Source organism: Stegastes partitus, unplaced genomic scaffold (assembly GCF_000690725.1).
Source record: "Stegastes partitus isolate 25-593 unplaced genomic scaffold, Stegastes_partitus-1.0.2 Scaffold1800, whole genome shotgun sequence".
NCBI classification, from domain to species: domain Eukaryota; kingdom Metazoa; phylum Chordata; class Actinopteri; family Pomacentridae; genus Stegastes; species Stegastes partitus.
This window is the reverse complement of record NW_007579531.1, coordinates 11635-30037: the sequence shown is the minus strand read 5'-3', so window position 1 is coordinate 30037 and position 18403 is coordinate 11635. Positions and strand designations below refer to the sequence as shown.

Sequence of the window (18403 nt, the reverse complement as noted above, 5' to 3'; positions counted from 1 at the left end):
CCCTGAAGATTGAAAAGCGTCACAGAAATGTCTCGTCGGTCACTGCGGGTAAAATACCAGAATATTCCAGGAGGCCGTACAATTTTCATCTAATTTAGATATTGATTGAGAGTCTGTGTTTTTCTAAAGGAGCCTCTTGTAGTATTCAAGCTGTGTTTATTACCTTCCAGCAGCCTTGCAGTTGTTTCTTACTTTCTGAGCTGCTCATACCTGGACTGGGTCAGGGCGATGCGTTCACTGCTCACTTGTTTTCTGGCACAAGGTCTTTACATTTTTAAAGCTGAGTGTTGAAGGTTATATTTCCTTCCTCTGTTTCTGATGTGGACCTCAGAATGCCCCGAACAACACAACCTTTAAGATGCACACATAAATGTCTGATGTGCAAAATTCAAATTATTTGATATGGGGGTGGCCACCCTTATTTTTCTTTTTCCAACCTCTCCTATATGAGATAGCTTCTGTTTTATGTCATCAGAAGATAATTCTCTTTTGGTTTTGAACCGTTGTTTGGACTGAACAGCCACTTTAGGATGCCTCTTTGTGCTTTAAAAATGCCGGCGCAGTGCTTTAATCGCTGGATACATCAATAATGAGGATAATTGTTCGCTGCAGTTCTACACCTAAGCTATTAGGAGACTTTAAATCCATCATAACCAGTTCAGCTGTCACATAATGAACATTGGATCGATAACTGGTGAGTTTAAAAATGTGTGGATGAGACTAAAATCGTTAGAGGAATGTTCACAGTGGCGATGCGGTTCGATCCAGGCTGTTAGGTTACAATCACACCCAGTGTTAGGATTTTAATAACACCGAATAGAACCTTAAGCTAAGATAAAGGTGGGAAATAAGAGTGTGTGTGTCACGGGAGGTGATTCAACAGAAAATGTTAATTTCCATTACGAACACACCGTGTACAGAGCGGTGTCAGGAGGTGTGCTGTATTTCAGGCTGGTATTTCCCAGGTAACGGCGTCCTCTGACACCTGGGAGCAGCAGGAAGGCGAGAAGCAGCTCAGCGCCGGCTCCTGATGCTATTAATGAACCGAGGCGTCAAGCGAATCCTCGCTGAGCGGAGATGTATTTACTGAAGCTGTCGGCGGCAGAGAGAGATGGAGACCAAACCACCGGTGTATTACAACATAGGCTGTCTGGCACCTGTTTTAATTGACAGAAGTTTTTTTTTCTTTTTTTAGGTTACACATTTGTAAGGAGAGTGTTAGTATGTGCATTAGTTCAGAAATGGTCTATTATTGTGAAATCACATGACATGAAGCAGTTTCTAATGAGTCTGATGCTTGCAAAATGTTAAAAGTGCAAAATTTGGATGACTTGCTTTTCATATTTCCTTGAAAAAGATAAATGCACTTCTTTTTTTTACAACAATTGTAGTTTTTGTTTGTACTTTGATGAGTTTTTAATACTTGATATATTCTTATCTTCTACAGACAGTGATGGGGGATCGTCTCCTCGACTCAAACAGAGCGTTGATGGTAGGAATCACTTCTTTCTTCAACTTTGCTCTCTAAAACAGCGACTCTCTTGCTTTGTTCTCTCAGAGTAACTTCTCACATGAGCCAGTGCTTTCTTGCTCTTTGTGCTCATTGATTCGTATGGAGCTCAGCTGCTGTCAGTGATTCTCTTGCTTTCTTACCTGAATGTAAGTTTTCAGATGCCGGGGAACACCACATGAGGCAGGGCGTTCTCACTCTTGATGGTTATTGATTAATATTGCATTTGGCTGCTTTCTTGTTGTCAGTGAATCACTTGCTTTTGTGTTACTTTCTGAAACACAGGGGAGCACATGAGTCGATGCCTACCTGCTGCTTTTGCCTGTTTATTCATATTGCCTTTGGTTGTTGTCTTTAGTCTCACTTTCACAGAAGCCTCTTGTTTTCTGGAAGCAGATGCTCTGCAGCTGTGGTGTGTGTTTTCAAGCTTTGGATGATGATCACCTGGAATTTAGTGATTTAAAAAATAAATCTTTTAAGTCTTTGTTTTGCAAGGCATCTGATGGCTGTAATGAGCTCAAGGAGAAAGGAAAAGCTTTCGAATTAACTTTGACGTCGACTCTTTGTTACACTTTTGATGAGTGATGCTTTAATTGAAGCCGTGTTATATTCCCACGCTGTCTCAGACGTGGGTCTCCGCAGAATGAGTAGGAGATTTGTTTGCTGCTTCAGTAGGAAGCACAGTGCTAGAAAGAAACCGCACAGATGTTTGAAGCAACCATGCTCGTGGTCACTGCTGCTCACTCTTTTATTCAAGTCATTGTGTCTGCAGTGCTTCTCAGCGTCCTCACAACAACAGAAAGTCATGGTGTGCCGTGAAACTCTTCATAATAAGCAAATTCTTGAAATTCAAAAGCACAGACAGACGTACAATACATGAAATGAACCCTTATGTGTCAGTCGTTTTAGTCCCAGACGTTCTCCTTGGGTTCTACCTCTCGAAGAACATGGCCAGCACGTGTTCGTCTATGCTGCTCCTCCCAGTCACGGGTCTGAAGAAGAGTCCCGCCACCGCCTCCCTGTCCATGGAGCGCAGGGTGTTGAGGACCACCCGCAGTTTGCCGAAGCGGCCCGCGTTGCCCCGGTACACCGTCCTCACGTGCTCGTAAAGTGCACGCTCAGCCTCCCTCTGAAGTGCCTGGATGTAGTCTCGACACTCCAACTCGGTGGCTTCTAGCAGGCGGGCACACAGGGAGAGAGGAACGGAGTCAGGTGTGATTACACGGCACTATAATGTACCAACTATGCTGTACTGTACTATATATTGCACATTCTACTGTACTGGACCATGCTATGCTCATCCACAGTTTGCACATTGATTTTTGGGAATAAGTCAAAATTTACAGCTGTATTAATGTTCATGTTGAGACACTTCAGCCATTCATATTATACAGTGGGTGTAGAAAATCCATAAAGTGAGATATAGACATAAATCCAGTCAGTGCAGTGAGCTTGGTCTGACTAGTGGAGAATGAAAAGGTGTCTAACAGCAGAACATGACAGTCATGGAGTACAAAGCAAATCAGAGAAACACTTCTAAGAGGTTTGGATCCAGACTGTCAGAATCTCAAACTTTCACCAGAGTTCTCTGCCTCTTCTTACCCGAGGTGAACAGTATGGCTCCTTTGAGAAAGGCGTACTCTTTAACGCTGATCCTCAGCCCCCTGCACTTCACCAGAAACATCTTGATGCCCTCCACGTCACCCACGGGCACCCCGGGGTCTTGAATCTCGGCGGCGCTGCGCTGCTGTCGCTCCTTGTCGTGCGTCAGAATTCTGTGCAGCAGACTTGGCTGCTGCGTCTCCACCGTGTCGAAGTCCACGGAGTCCTGCACCAAGCCCAAAACCAGCAGCGGCGCCCAGCTGTTGCGCACGAGCCGGAGCTGGTCCTCCGCCGGCAGACCCCGAAAACACGGCACGTTTTTCACGAAGCGGAAAGTTTTTACGAGCACCTCGGAGGCCGCTTTGAAAACCAGCTGGGGAGCGCGAATGGCCACCAGTTTCCTCTTGGACGCGCAGGGACAGAGCTGGTGCGCGGCGGGCGTCTCCGCGCGTCCCTGCGGGCAGCGAGCGCCTCTGTTGAGGATGCTGTAGAGGATGCTGCCCTGGCCGGTGTCCTCCGTGCCTTTACACTCACAGCACGACATGACGCCTCTCAACGCGGCCGCACTGATTATGAGCTTGTTATCACGAGTATCATCTTTTTTATAGAGCAGACTTGTGGCACCAGCCCCCCCGCAGCACGCCGATTGGTATTTTCACAATAAAAGCACAACAAGTGTGGTCGTTTAAAAATGTATATACATAGCCTCTCTAACCTAAAAGTGCAATTTATCTTAATGCAGGTGAAACATTTGTGGAGAAATTCAACTGTATGATGGAAATAGCTTGTTGATCACATCTGTTTAGCTTAAATTAGGGTCATTCAATGCAAACTCACACAGAGCCTCCCAGCTGAAGTCTTGAATTTTTTGGGGGGGAATAAAATCATGCAAAAAACTGAAACCATGGAACATTATAAAATCCTACATTTTACTCCAGATACTTTTTGAGTTGTACATTTATGAAAATATGCCTTGGTGGTAATTTTTTTGCTTGTTTTTCGCAGGATTTGGCAGATTCATATACATATATTTTAATATTTTCATTTTTTTATGAATATCCCAGAAACCTCAAGAAAAAGTTGGAAGTTGTAATCGTGTCAATTGCTTATGCTGTTGTTGTTGTTGTTGTTGTTGTTGTTGTTTTAAGGAATTAAAATAATAAAAATCTAGAATTTATCATCTAAATGAAACATCTTTAATTTTCATTATTAATATCTCCCCTAACATTCACTCAATTGCAACCACATGTTTGTTGTGGGTAGAAACAACGTAGTTTTGTCAAATCAAAATGTCGTTTGCTTCTGCATCAAAAAAATGATCCAGGTCTTCCTAAATGAGGTATATAAGAGAGTGTAAGCTCAGCATTAACTGGTTTAAGGCCGAAGTGTGAGATGATGGAGCCCTTCTCTTGTGGAATAACCTTGAAAGAGGAAGATGACTGTCACAAGACAATCTACACCAATGGAAAAGTTGGATATTCAAGTTTGACTGAATTGGGATGTTTCGATAAAGAACTGTTGAAATTGTGAAGTGGATGTTCTGAATTGACTGACGATGCCTCAGTTTGTTGCTAACTTGGAGATACATTTTCACAGACAAATGATGAATTTTTCCCAGTTCAGTATTTGGTTTTCTAAGACTTTGTTAGAAAATGCAAGAAATGCACATTTAAGGAAAATAGTCAAGTAATGAAGGAGTAATATAACATCTTTAGTTTTTAGTGTGTTGTCAATGGATATGAAGACTTTCCCTTCAAAAAGTTTCAAAGAAATCAAAACAGTCCTTCCTGGGGAAAAAATGCTGTTAAAATGCCCTAAAAGTGGACTTTTTTTTTGATGCAGCACCAAATGACATTTTGATACGACAAAACTAAGTTGTTTCTACCCACAACAAACATGTGGTTGGAATTGAGTGAGGAGAAAATTTTTTGATTTGATAAATTATCAATTTTTGTTATTTCTGTAAAAAATAAAATAAAATGCATAAGCTATTGACATGACAAGTTCCAACTTTCACTTGAGGTTTCTGGGATATTCTCACAAAAATAAAATAAAAAATCTGCCAAATCCTGTGAAAAATAAGCGATCAGTGATTTTGTTTCCCATCCGCCCCCAAAAAATTCATTTTTCCAACTTAGTAAGACTTTGTAAGCTGTAATATGAGTGCAAATAATTCACATTTAAGGCAAATTAATAAGTAATGCGGTAATTCAACATCTTTACTTTTTTAAACATGTTTTCAGTGGATCTGAAGACCTTCCTTTCATAAGGTTTCAAAGAAATCAAAACAATTCTTCCTAAAATAAAAAATAAAAATACCGTTAAGATGTCTTAAAGTGGATTTTCAGCTTCAAAGCCAATTTTAGTTAATTTTTCATTGAATTTGTTTGTTTTTGTTTTTTGATGTAGCACCACATGACATTTTGATCTGACAAAACTAAGTTGATTCTACCTCCAACAAAGCTGGTTGGATTTGAGTGAATGTCAGTGAAGATATTAATTTTTGAAAATTAGAGATTTTTAGATTTTATGATAAATTATATTTTTATTTTAATTTCTGTAATTAAAAAAAACAATCAGCTTAATAATCATCCAAATTCTGTGAAAGATAAGCAATTTCTGAGGCTTTAAAGATGCTCTAAAAGATTCGCACCAAGTTATAAAGTTTAATACATGGAGCCTCTTTTCAAAAATTCATAACTCAGAGTTTTTGGAGTAGAGCTGTGGGATTTTGCAAGGTTCTGTGGTTTAGGTAGAAGCTTTTGCATGATTTATTTTCCAAGAAAATCCATGAACTCAAGTGGGAGGCCCAAGGTGAGTTGGCATGGAATGACCCTATAATGTTATAGAACACTTGGAATATTTTCTTAGTCAGCATTTAATCACGTACTCATTTCCCTGTTCTTAAATAGGGGGCCGTTGTGAGTGTTATTAGTGCATCTTTCAACAGAGTCTGGAATCTGATGTGAACTCAGAGATGGTGTAGTTTGCCATGTTTTAGTTTTTGGATTACACTGGTCGACACCCATTTTGGTGTCAGAGTTTTTTGAGCTGATTTTGGACAGTTGCATTGTGCTGAATCCAGATGTTACATTGGTTTTGCTCAATGAGGTCAAAATTTTGATTTGTCACCACATGCAATTTACTTGTATTTACCTTTAAAAATGTTTACGCTCATCAACTTTTGGATCATTTGGCTTATGAAAAGGATTAGAAAATAAAATGTTTCTACTAAAATCTAATTTAGTAGAACACAAAAACAAAAACCGTTTTTATCCCACTGCCATAACCCTACTGAACAGCTGAACCCCTCCAAGTCACAACCGCTATTTGCACTTCCATTTTGCACTAGTGTATATACACCTTTTTCTACTAGATGTGTAAATTCTTGTATATATTTGTCTTATCATCTTGTTTTATTTTTTATTAATATTTATTGTATTTTATTCTTTTCTTTCTTTAGTTATTTTACTTTATTTTATTTTTTATTTTTCTATTTTTATTAGTCGTGCAAATTCCTAGGGCGACACCAACAGCCGGAACCAAATTCCTTGTATGTTGTGTACGTACTTGGCCATTAAAGCTGATTCTGATTCTGATTTCATATGAGAAATAGTGAAATCAATTGCTAATGTCAAAAAATGTAATCGCTTTAGTGGCAAAATTGGTTTTTTTTAAAAATAGAGTTGGCATAAAAACCTGACCTGATACAGAAAAGCAGATGTCATTTTTGGATTCAGCGTCGCAAAAATGTCCTAAATCAGTTTTAAAAAATCCTTGACACCTTCAAAAAAATATTTTTTTTGTAACCCAGTGTTATAGAAGAAAACAAGTGTAGCTCACTTATTGTCTGTAGCTGAGAGGGACCAGTGAACACTATCCATCAAGATAACACATTCAATACATCCCTAAAAGCTTTCTTCTATTTTCTAGTACCTGTTGCATTTTGTGACTGAACTGGAAATTTTCTGTGTAGCAAATATGAAGCTTTAATTTTGAAAGTCAAGCCAGACAAGTTCCAGTCTGACTGCTGCTGTCTGTAGGTGGCTTGATTGGAGATTTAAATGGCTTTATAAGTAAAATCAGGTGGCCCAGACTCCAAGGGGCTCTGAGCAGGGCTTGACATGGGTGTCCTCTGCCTGACATTACAATGTGTGTTATTTGCATACGATGGATGTGTAGAAGGGCCAACACACAACACGGCTCATTGCACATTGTGTGTTTTGGGCTTGAAATCTCCTCTGCTCAGTCTCTGAGGTTTAATTTGAGGTGTTTTGAATCAGAGTGGGGCATGCTGTTTGATAGGGAACATGCTAAGTCCTGTTTGTTTATGCAAAGCAAAGGCCTGCAGAGGAGGTTTAGAGGACAGAATAGACCCCGTTAATGTGAGAGGTGTTTTAATTATTCAGAACCAACACACTAACTCCTGCCTCGTACCGCAGAGCGTGCAGGTGGGTGTCAGTCTTTAGCCTGTTTGCAGCTGTTTGTTGCATGTCAGATTGTGGCCTAGATTGTTTCATACATGCACACCTCTGGGTAAATTATTGGCTGCTGCCATTTTACCGAAGGCCACAGGTCTCACCCATAGAACCGCTGAACCACAAAACCACTGACACATAAAGGAAGGAAGTGTTGCCACATTCGTGTGAACTGAAGTACTCATTGTTTTTGTCAGGCTGCGTTTGATGAGTTTCGGTTTGACTCGAGCTGAAAGATCAGTGATGGTCTCATGTGTGGTTATCCTGACGTTTTCTGAAAGCCGCCATCTGTGGATGTACGAAGTTCAGCCATTAGCTTCAAGATTCTTTTTTCGGTTATCTTAGCTTGTGATTCTTGCTGCGAAAGCTTTATTCACACGGCACATTAACAGTCAGTGACACGGTTCCACATAAGGCTAATTGTCCACTTACTGTAGCGTCAGACCTCATTTCTGTTTGCTGAGGTGTCTGACCAGCCTTGGAGGGTAATACAAGACGGTTTGGACATGAGTCAAGCCGAAAGGGTTCAAACGAGGTCGAAGCTGAAGAAATGTACGATTTGTTGTTCAGTTTTTGACGGAGGCAGAATCCTCTGCTTCTCGACGCACCGTGAAGGACGCCAAAGTTTCCCGACGCCCAATCTAATCACACCTGATCAGTTGTTTTTCCGACTGAGGCGTGTAGCCATTAGAGTTTGATTCTATTTCCTCAGCCATAGGGTTTAGAGCAGCAGACTGACACAAGCATAAAAGGAAAGCCGCCCTCAGTGTGTAATTACCTGACAAGGCCAGACGTTTCTCCTTGTGCGGGAATCTGTTTCTATAGTAACAAAATGAAGCAGAAAACATACGTCTGAATTCAAACCAAGAACAAACCATGATGATTATACAAAGATCATTGGGGGATGTAAGTGGGATGAATATTATGCAGAATTCTGAAGGACTCAAACGCTTTTCATCAAAGTCGCTGCTAATGATCCTTTTCTGTATTTCTCAGGGTTGTTTATGAAGAGTTTCATTCATCATCAGGGCCTTTCACACCTTTCGCCATTGCACTTAAACAAGCTCCAATGCCGAGAAAAGCCTTGAGTCAAAACATAGAAAGTTCTTCTTTTTGTTTCAGTTTTGTCTTTATATCCAGTTTATGAGAAGACCTTCTGCCGATGGCTCGGAGCGAGAGAGAGATGTATGATGCGGTCCATTCAGAAGCAGCTTTTGTGAACCAGAAGTGTTTGAGAAGGACTGATTGGCTTGCTTACTGATTGTGTTGCTTACTTTATGCAGTGCATCTACCAACACACACAGAGCGTATGGTCAACAATTTCTAATGTATCAAAAAGCTAAATTCTGTGTTGAAAGGGCTCTTTGCAGCTTTTCATTTTTCTGTTTAAGTTTTCAGCTCAATGCAAGCAAGAAGAAAAGTTTATTTAGGAGCAGCTCACATGAATATGCTTCAAAATTTTCAGTTTTATCTTCTATTGTGTTCAGTGTTGCAAGATGATGAGAGGAAACCTTTGATTCGCGAAGGTAATATCACTGTGGCTCAGGCAGGAGGGGAAAAAAAATGCTTTTGATATCGAGTAAATCAAAACAAGACAAGTGTCAGACAGTGGTTCATGATGCTGCTGACCTCCCATCATATTACAGGATTTCCTGCTTTCTCAGCTCAAAGCGACCCGATTCATAACCGCGAGAGCGAGCGGTGACTTATCTGTGCTTCAGAGCCCAGAGCACAGCCCTGTCTGCGAGGCACCCGGCGGAGGGAACAACAACATGTCCACCGTGAAGCGAGCCCCCCCACCCCCGAGATGAGGCAGCAAACTCCCCGGTCCATTTGGCACAGAGTTATTCCATCAGGCCCGTCCGTCTGTCTCCTGAGGTAAAACATCAGTCATCAGCTCAGAGCGTCTCACAGCGCTGAAAGGATCAACCTTGGACACAAGGACGGCAGGCAGGCAGCAGATCACCATTGTCAGGGGAATATCTTTTATCTCCAAACTGTCAGCTTCTCACAAGTCGAGGAAGAAATGTTCGGCGTTTAATTAATAACTGTGTTTTTAGCGATGACAGCGTTGGGTAAACCTAAGGGTCCAAATTTTGAGTTTAATATTGTTAACCTTCTGTTTGAATAAAAAATACAGCTTTGGCATTTTATTACCATTTTAAAGTGATGCTGTCCAAAATTGTGATGCTTTAAAGGGTAACTGGGTTCATCGTTGTTATCTTTATGATTAATTTATCCATATAAATCAGCGGTAAGCATTTGTAATTTGTTGCTTTCATCATGTTCCAGTGTGTCAACAATGTGAAATTAAACATATTAAGTGGTATTTTTAATGAATCTCTGAAGCAGACTATGAACACAAGACTAGAGCTCAGTTATACGGGGTAAAATGTATCACACACAGTCTACTGATAATTATTGATCATTAAAAATAAGGTTTAATTTGATTTTAATAACCTTAAGGTGCTTTGAATTTGACCACTTCAGCCTATCTTAGCAGTAACTGCAACGTTAACACTACTATAGAAAAAACACACAAATAAATGTACACACATGAATAAGGATAAAGAATTAATTTCACCCTGACATGAAGGATTATCCACTTCTCTGGAACGAGTGAATTTTCCCCATTGGACAAGTTAGAAGTCATAAACCATCAAACAAAAAACAAATGGTCTTTGTGTTATGCAGGTTTTCAGTCAGAGGTTTTAGGCTAAATAAAAAGAAAAAAGAAAAAGAATAGAGAAAAATAAATAAAAATACTTCTTAAAATCAGTATCCTTAATTTATATTTTATTTTGTCCAGCTTAAAAGAAGTTTTTGCTGACCAAACAGTCAGGAAGAACTAAATAAGGACGTTTCGGTCATAAGGAGACACAAACTCACTGCCTTGACTATACACAGATGGATCATGCTTACTGTTGTGTGGAGTCGCTTCCCAAACACTGTTGTGTGCCGCACATTACTTGGCTATTTCCTTAAATGAATAACTGTTCATGAAACCAATCTGTGCATTTCCCCCCAGTTTTCCAGAATGCCTTGATTGAGCCTGAAGTCTTTTGCAGCGTCCAGCCACGTGCCAGGAAAAGCATCAGGAGGAGATGTTGTAAATCTGCACCATCCAGTCGAAGAGACGACGCGGATTTTGGGAACAACTGCAGAATCTGACGGGGTTCACAACGAGGAAGAGGTAATGTGGAGGCGACCCAAGCTGGCTGGTGTTAGCAGGTGGGTGATTTACTATCAAATGTAAACTTTGCTGTATGCTTTTACAATAACGCTAACAAATAACCTAGATCATTTTGACCAGAGGGCTATACAACAAAGCAAGTTCGACATTTGTGTGTTTTGGCTCAACAAAAATAAAGCTCCAGTCAGTTAACGGGTATCACGGAGGTGGTTTTCAGTTTCTTTGTTAGCTCAGATTGTCTGCTTCTAGCTCTGTGTGCGTTCACATAAAAGGAGGCGTTTCACACCTCATCTGACTCTTCTGCACAAAATGAAATGATTGTGTGTCAACAGGTTGTTTTAATGGAGAGCTATGACAGTTAATACAGTTGAAGATAAAATTATTAGCACCGCAATGAAATTTTAGGGCTTTTCAAAACATTTCCAAGTGCTGTTAAACAGATCAAGTATTTTTTAACACAGCTTTTCCAAACATCCCAGTTGTATTTTAGATGCTTACATTATTTTACTAAATTATTTCACAAAAACCAAAAACTACCAGGGTCAAAATTATTCGCCCCCTTGATGCTCATAGTCAGTTGTGTGTTCTTTTTGCTGGATAACAGCTTGCAGTCGTTTGTTGTTGTTTGTAAAAAGTCTCTGACACATCTCCTGAGGAAGGCAAATCTCTCAAACTCCTCCAGATTTAATAATCTTCTGGTATGGACCCTGGTCTTCAGGTGACTCCACTGATTTTCAATGGGATTCAAGTCAAGGCTTTGTGCCGGCCAGTCAATAATGTTCACTTTGGTCTTGTGGAGGTGATTCTTCACCAGGAGTGACGGACGTTTTGGGTCGACCCAGCAACGACCCAGTTTTGCAGCTGACTGCTTGGGGTTATCTTTCAGAATCTTCATATATCCTTTGTTTTTCATGATTCCTTCAAGCTTGACAAGATTCCCAGTTCCAGATGCACTGAAGCATCCCCACAGCATAATATTGCCACCACCATGTTTAACTGTGGGGACGGCGTTCTTTGGGTTGTACGCGTCTCCCTTCTTTCTTGAAGCAACGTCTCTATGGCCAAAGAACTCTAATTTGGTCTCATCTGACCAAAGGACATGCTTCCAGGTTGTCCTTAGCACACTTCAGTCTGACTTGAAGGTGTCTCTTCTGTAGAAGTGGAGTTTTTCTTGGCCTGTATCCTCGCAGTCCATTTCTGTGCAGGGCTCCAGTGACTGTCTTCTTTGACACTACAATTCCTGACTTGGCAAAGTCACTACTTAATGTCTTGGTTGTTGTTCTGGCATCTTTGGACACATCTCTCACAAGTTGTCTTTCCAGAGTCTTTGAAATCTTTTGCTTCCTACCTCTGCCAGACTTGTTCTGTACTGTGTGGCTCTCTTTGGATTTCTTGATGCGACTACTCACTCTACTTCTTGACACGTGGAAACGCTGTGATAACTTTGTATACCCTTCTCCTGCTTTGTAAGCATCAACAGTTGTTTTTCTCAAATCTAAACTGATTTCTTTTGTTTTTGGCATGATGTGTTCTCAAGTGACACCTCAAATCCTGAATTAAGGTTTTATACTGTAAAATGTAGGACAACCCCCAGTTAAACGTGATTGATTGATTACAAGTTGTGAGCATTACAAAGTTGAAGCACGTGATTGCACAACAGTGGTTTGTGCTTTGGCTCAATAAAAGGTCAGTTCTTAAGGGGGCTAATAAGTTTGACTCTGGTAGTTTGTTTTGTTTTCTTTTTTTTGTTCTACAATTGTGTTTCTGTGTGCAAAGTAAATAATGTCAGCATCCAAAATAAAAGTAGGATGTCTAGAAAAGCTGTGTTAAAAAATTCCTTGATCTGTTTAACAGCACTTCATATTTTTTTTGGAAAAAACCTAAAATTTCATAGGGGGGGCTAATAATTTTGTCTTCAACTGTATATTTAAAAAATACGTTGCATTTATATCTGCAACTATCCTGTAATCAGGAATGTCATGTTAATTTTTGGCCAAATTAAAGTGTAATTAGTGTTACTGATTGAATGTTCTCTTAATAATAATCAGAATACTCTATTTTCTCATCTGTTTTAAAATAGCTGCAGTACCAGCAGTGTAAAAAATCTTCAGAGCAAATCCGGACCAAACATAAAAACATAATTATGCAGTTTCTGCATCACCAGCTGAATATATGTCAGGTTTCCATGGCAGCGTGATGCATACGGTATGTGTGTTACTGTATCTGCACGGCTTCATTTAGTGGCTTTGGTAACTAACAGGTTTGCAGATGTAACGTTAAGTTTCAATTGAGAATCTTTGTCGCTCATAAAGAGTTGCCGGGAAATTAACTGTGCAAAGGGAACTGCTTCTGACAGCCCATTTATATCCCAAATTTTTAACATACCAGGTTCGCTCTGCAGCATCTGTTACCATGGTGATGTAGCAGGTTAAACAAGAGCCACCTTCATGATACTGAGAACTTTGAGGTTTAACTTTAAGCTCAGCATATTTTGCCAACCCGCGAATCTGGCTTCGTTGTACAGCCCTCTGCTCTCACTGAATCACTTACATTGAGCCAAAGTTGCATTTTGAAAATTGTTATCCACGTTTGATACACCTAAACACAACCGATCTGTCATTTCATTGTTGTTGAAAACGCTCTCAGACAAAGTAATCCCAGTAGACTACTACACTGGTTCTGATGCATAGAGCTGTAAGTCTTGGTGTGTGCGCCCCAGACAGAAATATTCTTCTATATAAGACTGCACATATGACAGATTCTGTTTACTAAATGTCAGTTATTGTGCAAATGTGCACAGTGCATCACTTTCCATAAATGTGCAATAGATGGATGTCTATGTATTCCACACATGCAGACTACTGCTGAGTGTAGGTGCAACTGGTGTTTCAGTGTTGTGACACAATTTTTGAGCTGTGCATGGATGCTGACAGAGATGGTCTCTTGCAGACTGGGGCAGATGACAAAATCTACGTCTTTCTGACCCTTGTGGATGCAGAAAATATGACAGACTAGACGAGATTTCTAGATGTACAGAAGTGTGGTTTTGCGTGTCTCTTGAAATTTGAGTGAACTGACCCTTTAAAGTCATTGTTTTTAGATCTATTTTCCACTAGTTTGGTGTCAGTTTGTCGGCTCTCAGAGTGTTTGACTAGTGTTTTTGCTTCCTGTAATGTTTAGACAACACTGCTTTAACTTCCCAAACTGTGCAGCTCTTAATATTCAGGATCTTACATCACTTGGATTGAAGCTGTAGCCTGCAGGCAGACACTCAGCATGTCCTTGATGACCAAACCTCAGTCTGCTGCTTTGATATTCATTATTCTGAACTCGGTGTGAACTCAGGCAAATCTTTATCGTTCTGCTTTTAGGGCGACCAGCGCGTGCTTTTTAAAAACAGATTTCCATGCGCCTTCCATTTCATCTGAACTCTTGAACAGACAAAGAAAACAAAACAGCTGCATCAAATATAAATTAGAGAGATTTGAAAATGTATATTCTTCAGCTGTAAGCAAAGATCATTTGAATAACTTGTATGCCATAGATTTAGGTACATTTTAAATGCTTTCTTCAGAAACTTTTAATTTCTCCGTATCATTCAAACACTGCGATGCACAGATTTTTTTTGATATGAAAAAACAAACGTTGCATCGCTCCGAGCCGCTTAATCCTCAAACCGGCTATAAAAGGTTATTTTTTTTAGTTTAGAAATGTTTGGTGATTAAAGCAGAACAGAATTTGATCGTCAAGTAAGTGAATTGCCAGACAAAACTGCCACCTTTTAATTAATGTGCCTATACAAATATGTGTTACTTATTAATTTCAAGGATACAATAACAGCGCTGGCCTTGGATTCAGCCGGTAGACGATGAAAACATTCCACTGAAGCTATGCAATCCGCTTTTACTGACCAGACACTTTTCTGCCCTTGAAAAACTGTGCTTTAAATCAATACAGACATAGAAAGAATTTTGTTTAATACAAGTTTCTGTATTACTTAACCAGGGCCTGGCAGCTGTTTGAACCGAGCTTTATTTTTCATTTTTTTGCATTAAGATGTCAATAAGTTTAAAAGAACGGTGCTGGTGTAGAATCTGGAATGATGACCGCAGTAAACAGTGCAGTGCGGTTGATTATTTATGAGAAGCATGTGATTTTATTTAGACCTTGTCTGTGCTTTGCTTGTGGGCAGGACATTGAATATAGAGTAGATTTACATAGTCAAGTCTGTGGGAGCATCTCTCATTAAAAAGGGATCACTGAGAAATCCAATGGACAAATATTCACTTGCTACGCTGCAAGACGGTATCCTGAAAATGTTCTGCCTTTTAGAAAGCTGTTCTGTTGTGTGCTACTGATTTTAAATGTTTTCTGTATGTGATTTTGGACATAAATATAGAAACAAATGCAGCACACGTGGTGTAATGTTATGGACTGAAGTTACATTCCTTCTGTCTGTGTGGTAAATAAGGCTTCAAGCAAGGAGAACATCTGTGCCTGATGGTTTTTAGGGGTTAGGAGAGAGAATGGATGCTGTGATTCCTGATCTTTTCCTGAGATCTGGCAGATACACAACTGAACAAGTCGTGTTACGGTCTGTTTGGTAAACTTGGTAGTACTAATGGTAGTACTCTGCAGTATTCCCAGTTGGAGGCAGAACCCTGGTGGTAGAGCCATGTATCTGTTGTGTTTATATCAGCAATTAACCATTGTTCACTTGTCTATACTTAACAGTTTATATTAGCCAAGCATGTGTGTATTAGTGTGTCAACTTTGTTATCTATTGCCTATCCACAATTAAACCATTTTCCGTCAGCATTACAGTTAATCTGGCCTCTACATTGACCATATATCTCATATTTAGCTACATACACTGAACAAAAATGTAAACACATTTTTGTTTTTGCTCCCATTTTTCATGATCTGAACTCAAAGCTCTGACAAAAATGACAAAAACATGAAATGAAATCTGCCTTTTGTGGTGTATGTACACAAAAGACATATTTTCTCTCAAATATTGTTCATAAATTTGTCTGTATCTGTGTTAGTGAGCACTTCTCCTTTGCTGAGATAATCCATTCACCTCACAGGTCTGGCACATCAAGATGCTGATTAGAGAGCATGAGTCTAAGATGCACCACCTCGATCATCCTCTTTCTGTCCCACGCGTCCGTCGGTCACAGCTGTCCAGGAGTTAGAAAACTTAGCTTTCGATATTTTTCTGCGCCTGTTTTATTTTTCCTGTTGCCACCAGGTAGTATTATTTTTTTGTTTTGTTTCTTTTAGGCTGGCCACAATTCAAGGCCGAAGCTGAACTTAAAGCTCTGAGACTTTTTCTATGTACACAAAAGACCTGTTTACTCTCAAATATTGTTGATTAATTTCTCTATATCTGTGTTAGTGAGCACTTCTCCTTTGCCGAGACAATCCATCCACCTCACAGGTCTGGCACATCAAGATGCTGATTAGACAGCATGATTATTGCACAGGTGTGCCTTAGGCTGGCCACAATACAAGGCCTCTGTAAATGTGAAGTTTTGTCACACAGCACGATGCCACAGATGTCACAGGTTTTGAGGGAGCGTGCAATTGGCATGCTGACTGCAGGAATGTCCACCAGAGCAGTTGCCCGTGAAGTGAATGTTCATTTCTCTACCATGAGGCGTCTCCACTGCAGACCAGGTGTAACCACAGCAGCCCAGGACCTCCACATCCAGCATCTTCACCTCCAACATCGTCTGAGACCAGCTGCTGCAACAATGGGTTTGCATAACCAAAGAATTTCTGCACAGGCTGTCAGAAACTGTCTCGGGGAAGCTCATCCTCATCGGGGTCTCAACCTGACTGCAGTTCGTCGTCGTAACCGTCGTAATGCTCACATTCGATGGCGTCTGGCATTTTGGAGAGGTGTTCTCTTCACGGATGAATCCCGGTTGTCACTGTACAGGGCAGATGGCAGACAGCATGTATGGCGTCATGTGGGTGAGCAGTTTGCTGATGTCAACATTGTGAATATAGTGGGTCATGGTGGCAGTGGGTTATGGTATGGGCAGGCATATGTTATGGACAACAGGTGCATTTTATTGATGGCATTTTGAATGCACAGAGATACCATGACGAGTTCCTGAGGCCCACTGCTGTGCCATTCATCCACGACCATCACCTCATGTTGCAGCACGGCTCCATGATGCAAGGATCTGCACACAATTCCTGGAAGCTGAAAACATCCCAGTTCTTGAATCGCCAGCATACTCATTGGACATGTCACCCATTGAGCATGTTTGGGATGCTCTGGATCAGCGTATACGACAGCGTGTTCCAGTTCCTACCAATATCCAGCAACTTGGCACAGCCATTGAAGAGGAGTGGACCAACCAGCAGGCCACAATCAACAACCTGATCAACTCTATGCAAAGGAGATGTGTTGCACTGCATGAGACAGTACAGTAAAACTTCACATTTACAGAGGCCTTTTATTGTGGCAGCCTAATGCAGATCTGTGCAATAATCATGCTGTCTTATCAGCACCTTGACATGCCACACCTGTGAGGTGGATGGATTGTCTCAGCAAAGGAGAAGTGCTCACTAACACAGGTTTAGACAAATTTGTGGACAATATTTGAGAACAATAAGCCTTTTGTGTACATAGAAAAAGTGTCAGATCTCTGAGTGAAGCTCATGAAAAATGGGAGCAAAAACCAAAGTGTTGCATTTATGTTTTTAAGTGTATTTTAACCATTCATCAGTTAATTTCAGTTTGTTTCAATTAGTTTTAGCTACCACTCAATCCATGACTTTAAGCTGACTTGTTTACTTTTAGCTCTCTATTTCATCTTCTCTTTATTGCTACCCAGTTCTCATGCATCAGTTTAGTACATGTTTGTTTTTAAGTCAAATTAGAGTTTCAGTTTTGTTACTGAATCTTATGGAGCTGATGCCCTGACAGGAACTCACTGGTGTAAGATGCTAAAGCAGCTCCATGAGGTGTAGGTAGGATAGAAGTCAGACTGAATGATGCCCATTTTACAAAGACGAGACCAAATGTTTCTAAGTGTGAATCCTCCCTGAAACAGTAATTAGTATTATCTACTTCGCCTTTCCTCAGTCAGTAGCTGTAATCTGGTAACTGTACTGAAGCCCATGTATTGTATCCAGCACTACTGTGTCTCTTACTTGTTGCCACGAGTTCTCTGTTGGTCCCTGAAAAGTACAAGCAACACAACAGGCCTCCTGATGGTCTGAATCTAAAACAAATAGCCTGATCATAGCAGCTTTTTGTTTTTTTTGAAAGTGTATTAATTCAGCTGTAATCTGAGCTTCTCTGTTCTGTTTTTTAGTAGTTGTGTAGCTTCTGTGGCCTGACAGCAGATGATGAGAGCAGCCTCCCACGTATTTTATTTACGTTACTTGCCCTATATAGGTGGATTTTGATTAATTTTGTCTCAGTGTGAGAGTTTGTTTGTTGGGGGGTTTCCTTTACTCCTCTATGTCCTCTGGCAGTGTGTGTGTCTGAACCATGAAGCTACTCTGACATGGCAAAGTTTTCTTTATGTAAGGCAGATAGAAAAAACGTAAAGCCCCCCAGTCAGAGATAAATGGGCATCATGAAGGTGGTTATTA

General features: G+C 40.4%; 1 protein-coding gene across 1 annotated transcript; it reads right to left on the bottom strand.

Moving 5' to 3' along the window:
• Nucleotides 1-2365: 2365 nt before the first annotated feature.
• LOC103372669 (nuclear receptor subfamily 0 group B member 1-like) lies at nucleotides 2366-3656 on the bottom strand. Its single transcript, XM_008302364.1, has 2 exons — nucleotides 3113-3656; nucleotides 2366-2680 (listed from the first exon to the last, which is right to left on the bottom strand). The coding sequence occupies exons 1-2, from the start codon at nucleotides 3654-3656 to the stop codon at nucleotides 2442-2444; spliced, it is 783 nt and encodes a 260-aa protein (XP_008300586.1). The 3' UTR covers nucleotides 2366-2441.
• Between the last annotated feature and the right edge of the window lie 14747 nt (nucleotides 3657-18403).

Bases quoted from the DNA above. Each gene is read 5' to 3' on its own strand.
- LOC103372669 (XM_008302364.1), bottom strand. From the start codon at position 3,656: ATGTCGTGCTGTGAGTGTAAAGGCACGGAGGACACCGGCCAGGGCAGC. The intron at 2,681-3,112 runs GTAAGAAGAGGC...GCCTGCTAGAAG, and splicing joins AGCCATACTGTTCACCTCGG to CCACCGAGTTGGAGTGTCGA.